This window comes from Dioscorea cayenensis, chromosome 19 (assembly GCF_009730915.1).
Source record: "Dioscorea cayenensis subsp. rotundata cultivar TDr96_F1 chromosome 19, TDr96_F1_v2_PseudoChromosome.rev07_lg8_w22 25.fasta, whole genome shotgun sequence".
NCBI classification, from domain to species: domain Eukaryota; kingdom Viridiplantae; phylum Streptophyta; class Magnoliopsida; order Dioscoreales; family Dioscoreaceae; genus Dioscorea; species Dioscorea cayenensis.
The window spans coordinates 6740499-6748525 of NC_052489.1; the positions used below are offsets into that span (position 1 = coordinate 6740499).

Here is an 8027-nt window from a genome sequence, read left to right on the forward strand (position 1 = left end):
ATGTCCTTCTTCCTCCCCCTCGATCAGTTGTGTTGCTCCACATCTAGTGGACTATTTCCTATTGTTACCTCACTTACCTTTGTTCTTCTATAGTTCTTTGTATCTTTTTATGTTTCCACTTGAACCCTACTTTTGGATAATATATCGTGGGTTATCCACTTTTTTTTTTTAAAAAAAAAATGAATTCCAAATTTCAATAAGCTTACACAGTCATGTATAATTGCATATTGAAAATTTGTGGATTAAAAGATAATAGCAATTCTTCAAGATTGCTCAAATCCAACATAATTTCAAAATTTTAGGATTTTAAACAAAGTTGATAAGCCACTTCTTTTTATACTATTCATCATGGGCAGATTTTGTTATGGTTAAATGTTATGATTGTTCATTCTTTTCATTAGTATGAGTGTATTAATGCATGTTTTAATTACATTTCATTGGATATGATTTGAATATAGTTAGACCTCAATGTTGATGGTAACTATTGTGTAGTTTAAGTAGTATTCCCATTTAACCAAAGATGTTGAGTTGTCACAGAATTAAGCTAAATAAATTTTTTGAAATTTGACAATAATATTTATGCTAGTTTTGCATAATATGTTTGCGACAGAAAGTAAAACATTATTTGTCAAAAATATCACAAAAATGCCGACAATGTTTTCTCATGGAAGAACTAATTCAATTAGAAATAATTTTAACAATAATATTATTCAAAAATTCAAAATAAGAACTTTAGAAACAATTGTTATAATATAATCACTAATAAAAACATAATGTAAAACCCCTAATCTAATCCCATCAAATCCACTTATTGAGCAAAAATGTGCCTTTCTCATCTATTTTCATGATTTGAGAAAAGAAAGGAGCTTGCCTTCTTATTGTTCTTTTTTTAACAAAAAAAAAAACCTCACATAAACTAACATAAAAGGGGAGATTATAGTGGTACACTAAGAATGAGAAAGATAAGGCCCACTAGAAATGGAGAGTATAGACGAGCGTTAAACTAGAAAATAGACTAGAATATGATACCGGAATAATATAAAAAAATATCAATTCCAGGTTGGCATAGATCAAAAAACTTGAAATGTTAGATTAATAAAATTCTTGGGGATTGCTAGCTTTCCAAGATCTCTTACCTATCTACTATTGGCCCCCAAAAAGTCTAAGTTTTGCTTCACTAACACTACAAGAAAATTACTGTTTAGAAACATCGTTTTCCGTTTCTAATCCGTTGCTAATTCAATTTAGAAACAGATTAGAAATGGAATTTATCTGTTTTGAAAACTCTTGTTTCTAATTTAAATAGAAACGGAAAATTGTTCCGTTTCTAAATCTAGAAACGGATTAGAAATGGACACCAATATGTTTCTAATTTTTGAAAAATTAAAACGGAATAATGTATGTTGCTAATCCGTTTCGAAATTCTGTTGTAATTCCGTTCTAGATTTAGAAATCAATTTAAAACAAAAGGTTTTACCGTGACAAAAATTAGAAACAGATTCCAAACGGAATATTTTTTTGTTTTATTTTTGTCCCTCCTCATTAGAAACAAAAAGTTTTTTTGTTCCTAATCCGTTTCTATTTTTTTTAATTAAAAAACAATATTAAAACAAATAAATCCGTTTCTAATCCGTTTCTAACATTCAAGTAAAAAATAAAAATAAAAATTATATTCATGATTTTTTTTAAAACCTGGTACATGAATTTTATATTTAAATCTAAAATACCAACAAATAAGATAAATTCCTCAATTCATACAAAAAGAAATGTTTAAGTATATATGTTCAACACAAAATAAAAAGCATATGGCAAATTAGTGACCAAATTGAATTAACAAATAAAAAAGAACATGAGAGAATCAAAGAATTATTTGCACTGGTTCCGTAAGTATGGAAATTATAAACCTAAACATCTTAAAACAAAACCTCTCCTTGGCAAGCATTTAATAACCTAAATGATCACAAGCCTAGACCAATATGACAAGGAGAATTCAGTAAAGCAACTTTAATCACAGAGCTAGTTGAAAAGGTTGTGATCAAGAATGAAATTCACAAAATTAGCAAAATCATAATAATCCAAATTCACAGAAAAAAAATGCATGAAATATTAGAACCAAAGAACCAAGTATTCAGATAAAAAGCATACAAATTGTGACTTTAGAAATAATTGATTATTGGAGAAAACTTAAAATGTGAACCCTCACTAATACGCAAATTTAAAGCAACAGAAAACAAGCTACTTCTCAAAGAACAGAGCATCACAATCTTCTCAAATGTCAATAGGAAAATAAGTTGAAAAATAATGAATAAATTGGTTGCAACCTTGTCCGAGCTAAACATGAAAATATGAGGAAAGAAAGGAAAAAGGAAACAAGCAAAAAAATTTCCGGCAATGTTACGCAACTCACTCTCTCATTCTCTCGAGTATTTAGAAACACTTCACGTGGACAATGGATGGGCCGATTCAGTCGTACTCGCCTTGGAAATCCACATCCGCAATCAAAAACAAAAAAATTCTAGTTAATACCAATTGTTGTGTGCACGTGTGTTTTTATAATGTGAGAAGAAGATGGCAACACAAACCTCTTTGGAAAGTCTTGAGGGAAGCCAAAAATAGAACCACCAATCCAAACACTATATTTTCTCTCCGGTGGAGCTACCACCTTGATCTTCATCTTTGCTAGGGTGCCAATCTTTGTTATCTCCTTGCTCATCCCATCGAGCAATACCGGGGAACATAGTAGACCCACCACGAGAACAATGTTACCAGTATAGATCCTTCCTAATATCGACATCACACTTCATGATGGAGTTGTATGTGGTCTCATGTATGCCAACAGCTTCCATTCCTATCATAGAGGGCTGGAAGAGAACCTCGGGACGCTGAGAATCTCTCGAGCACCAATGGTAATCACTTGGCCATCGGGAAGCTCATAGCTCTTTTTCCACGAGATGAGCTGGTTTTTGGCGATCTCCGGTTCCTCGTTCATAGTCCAGAGCAATATAAGCTAGTTTTTCCTTCATGTCCCACACAATTTCATGCTCAGCTGTTGTGGTGAAAGAGTAACCAAGCTCAGTTAAAATTTTCATGAGAGCATCAGTAAGGTCACGGCATGCCAAGTCCAAATGAAGTATTGAATGTGGAAGTGCGTATCCTTCATAGATTGGAACTGTGTGGCTGACACCATCCCCAGAATCCAGCACAATACCTGAATGCACATAAGTTACAGATGTGAATCACCAATATGACTATTAAAAACATACATCAATGATCAATACTGTTAACCTCTGGTCATTATTTTATATGAGATAGTATAAAAGATGTATTCTATTTTCAACAAAGACGAGTATCCAATTGTAAGAAACAGCTATAACAAGATCATGTATGTGTAATTTAACATAAAGCAAGATGAAAAAAAAAATGACATCTAGATGGGCCAGAGTTTAAAAGGGGAGTCTTAAGTAAATATGAGACGGATAAATTTGCATGGTCTGGAATCATATTGATATTTATTAACCCCTAGGTTATGAGATAGGGACCTCATGGTTAATTAAAACACTCCAAAAGATTTAACCAGTGACTAATAATAACAGCCTGGTAGTCAAGCATTCCAGAAACAGCATGCAGAAATTTGACTGCAAATGGATAACCATGTAAATAAAGTATACTATGTAAAGTTCTAGTCCAATATTCAGTTAAATAAGACATATCCTGGAAAGCTTAATGGGGAATTGACAAATAAAAATCAATCAGCCATAAAATAATCAGTTTATCCATACCTGTTGTGCGACCACTAGCATAAAGAGAAAGAACAACCTGAATGGCAACATACATAGCAGGAGTGTTGAAGGTTTCAAACATAATCTGAATAAGATAGGACTTGACTACTTTATCTAACTGTTGATATGGTTAAAAAGCAAATATCAAACCACATGAACTAAATAAAGTTTACAGGTTGCCATTAACATATAGCAATAGACATGTTTATTCAATATAAGATCCATTTAGAAGATAATATTCAACTGTATCACATCAATCACTGTAATATCCAATGTTCAAATAACATCAAGCTTTTCTCCAGACTAACATGCTGTTGATATATCATATGGACATAGCACCAACCCGAACCCGCTAGTGTTGGTACTGTTGATATATCATATGGAAACACAAACATATTGGCAGGCATTGATATATCATATCCTTATTACAAAATGACGCTTCCTTGAACGTAATTTAATACACTAACATGTCATATCCATTGAAAACCTTTCACCATCATTCACATTTTGTTAAGGAATGGCAGAAGGCCAACTTCAATAGGAAAACACATCAATCTGAGAGAGAAATTAATCATGACAAAATTATCATATATCTTAAATCACAATTTGATATAATGCAAAGACAAGGTAACACTACCAAAACTAGGAACCATAAAAAACTGATTGTCTGGGTGACACAATATGATACAAATCCACTTATCCTAGTCACTCATTAATCGCTAAAAGCATCTTTGTCAGCACATGAGTTTGAATCCAGGAATTTGTGCACATTAACATTTGTCTTTAGCAAGCACCATAATAAGGTTAGCGTACCTTTAATACTGTCACAATAGTCACATCCAGAAATAATGCACAAGTCAATAAATTGATCCATGGTGAGATTTAGCTCCTCCAGCACCTAAACCCAAACAAGAATTAAACAATCACTGAATGTAATAATAATTACAAGTAGCATAGTCAACATTGAGACGAGCAATAATACAAACCTTCAAAACTTCGAATTCCATAACAGGGATTTTTCTTGAGCTTGGATCCATTAAATGACGAAGAAATTTTGGGGCTCCAAAGGTTAGTGAATCCATATCTTCTGATGCAACAGCATATACCTAAGCAATTGAAAAAGTATAAATATTCACATACTTCATGTCCTTGAGGAAAAAAACATAATGGAATTCAAACAAATTTGAACAATAAAACATAGTAAGATGGAAAACACAATGATCACCATTCCTTTTCATTCTTACATAATGCTGCACACTCTGCTTCTGCTTCACCAGGAGCCTATGTGTCAAAAAAAAAACTCACATTGTTGATGAGATAAGCGCATCAAGAGATAAGGCATCAACTCCGATGTGGTTAAAAGATAATCTTATCTTAATTTTGGCAGTAAACCACACAACCTAAGAATTATTGTGATGAGTAATCATAATATCATTGAGGAATGGGATATGCTAGTATGTCATCAATAAGATAGACAATTCAATCATACTAACAAAAAAGCATGCACACCCCTAAGAACAGTAGAGTAAAGCTACCTCTATAGCTGCTGTCAACTCCTTGCTAGCATCTTCCCTCTTTGAGTACCTAAAGGATGGAAAAAGTGATCGTATGAAAATACTGCACCTATTGGTTTATTCTGAGCTTGGACAAATCAAATTATTAAACTTTCATAAAGAGAGTCACTTAGGGAGAACCTCTTTGCTAGTTCTTGCTTCTTGAGATCAGGTGGCTGACCATCGAAAACATACCTGAATCAAGACAGAAACCTTAAGATTAAGAAGAAAAATAGAAAACAACAGATGACACATGTGTGATTCCCAAGCGAATGAGATAATAAGAATAGAAGTGTTGTCAAGGTTAAGTTTACACTGGTTTGATTCCAGCCTCTAACAATCTTATTGTCCTGTTGAACATACCCTGCAGATGACTACACAGGAACAGCAATGAGAGATAAATGACAGCAGAGAAAACACAACAGCATAGAATTACAACAGCTTAGTTACTTTGACAAGGGGAAAAGGAGTTCTTTATAAACCTTGTGACTTCGCCAGCCTTGTTGGTAAGTGTCTCAGTGCCAATTCTCCCCACTATAATCTACAAAAAAAATCCCAAAAAAAGAAAAGAAAAGAGGATTATACAAAAGAAAGTTCCTGATGACATAAAGAAGATGAGAGTTGAAGACTCTAATAAATTGATCAAAACAAAAACAAGAACCCTTCCCCACATTAAGCAGGGACAATGATGCCAACTGACACCAGGGACTGATTAATCACAGCAGATAATACAAGTAACACCAACTATAACAACAAATTGGCACAAATGTTCTTCAAGAGCTAGAAGAACACTCAGACCACACATAACCAACAGAATTCATTACTGATAAGAAATTACAACAAGGGGATACATAACCATCATAATACTCAAGACTACCATTACAATCACACACACAACTTAATACAAACCTTCAGACATCACAACAACACAACACTTACTACAATACCTTCAAACAACACACCAAAATGGCTTCAAAATGCTCTCAGATCAGAGGCTCTACACCTGAAGATCCAAGACTTCACGGACCAGGGTTCTCCAACTGATGATCACACTTCCCACTGGAATAATGAACAGTTAGAGAAGACAAGAAGAAGAAGAGATTCCTTTGAGTGATTGCCTGCTTTTTCTCCAAAATCACCAGCTGCTTATATAATTGATTCCAAGTCCCAACTCAAGTCCCAATTCATGGACATTACTACCCTCAGCCTCCCATTCTAACAGAATTAACAATAGAGGGGTACTTAATGACATTTCACCTCTTCCTAAGCTTCTCCCGCATTGGACGAGAATGCCCTTAGCCCTTCATTCTAACAAAAGTAACAGCTCAGGGGTAATTTATGTAAATTCCCATGCTCCATAACGTTTCATTTGTACTGCATTTACTTCTTTGCCCCTCCTCCTTGTGAGTACCAAACATAACTGTAAGGGTAGATTTAGGTCATTTCCTCCTCCTTATCTCTTCACAGCTGATCCTCACGATCTTCTTCAGTTCCCTCCCATTCAGCAACTTCCCTCTTCTAATACTCTACTGCTAATAATTTAAGACCGCAACAGACAAAGACAAGTTATTCTATCCAAAGTCTTCGAGATCCAAACCCTCGCGCTTCCGCCGGATCCTACAACCCCAGTCTCCTCATCATCGCCGTCATCCTCATCTTCGTCATCGCGCCTCTATCCACCTCCTCCTCCGTCTCTTCTCCCGCTTCCTCTCTCCCTCCTTTCCACCCATCCCAAACCGTAACCCTAACCCTAATCCAGCTCCGGCTCCACCTCAACAACCGATCACGATGCGAAGGCTTTGATCGCATCACTCCCGATCTCCACCGCCGCAGCAGCACATCTCTCTGGCGACTGCGCGGTGTGCCTCTCCCACCTCCGTCCTCAGGATCGGCTCCGCATCCTCCCCGCCTGCCGCCTAGAGCTGTCAATTCGGGTTTGGCCCGCCGGGCCGGCCCGCCTCGCCAATAAAATTGGGCGGGTCGGGTTGGTCATTTATAGGCCCGCCTGGAGGCGGGCCTAAATGGGCCAACCCGCGGGCCGCGGGTTGAGCGGGCGGGCCGTGCCCGCCTATAATTTATATAATATATATATATATATTGATATTGACATAATATATAAAATATTGTTAAGGATTTAAATTTAAAAAATAAATAATTTTTTTCAAAAAAAAATAAATAATTAATTAAATCAAATAAAGAAAACCAAAAGTCGAAAACCCACCCAGCCACCCGTGACCTAACCTCTTCTCAGTTCTCATCTCCTCCGGACCTCCGCCACCCCACCCGTGGAGAACGGCGTTCCAATCTGGATCTTTTCCGCTATTTCTCTTGAATCTTCTCCTCCTCCTCCTTTGGATTAGCAGTGAATTGCTCCAATCCGGGTAATCATCTCTTGAAAGTTGAAATTCTTCAATTCATTTTCACAGATGGATTTTCAATCTCAGATAAGAGATGGAGACATCTCAGTCTATGTTTTTTTTTTTTATCTCTTTGATTTCAGAGAAGGAGTTGTGAAATCAAAGCTTAAGGTGTGAGATTTTTTATTTAATGGTGTTTTGCTGAAAATTAAGCTTCAGAGCCGCCATTTCTAGCCAATGTGCTTTAATGGAGTGTTTAAATTTATGAATGTTTAAAGGGGATGCTTTTATTTTTTGGATATAATGATAATGTCGGATAAAGTTTGGTTTTATCAATT

At 35.6% G+C, this 8027-nt stretch overlaps 1 protein-coding gene across 1 annotated transcript; it reads right to left on the reverse strand.

Annotated features, from left to right (window-relative positions):
- Positions 1 to 3121: 3121 nt before the first annotated feature.
- LOC120284014 (flap endonuclease 1-like) lies at positions 3122 to 7141 on the reverse strand. The gene is made up of 9 exons (XM_039290841.1): positions 7013 to 7141; positions 5815 to 5873; positions 5647 to 5706; positions 5474 to 5527; positions 5315 to 5363; positions 5024 to 5060; positions 4766 to 4885; positions 4593 to 4677; positions 3122 to 3208 (listed from the first exon to the last, which is right to left on the reverse strand). The coding sequence occupies exons 1-8, from the start codon at positions 7139 to 7141 to the stop codon at positions 4637 to 4639; spliced, it is 549 nt and encodes a 182-aa protein (XP_039146775.1). The 3' UTR covers positions 3122 to 3208; positions 4593 to 4636.
- Positions 7142 to 8027: the final 886 nt, after the last annotated feature.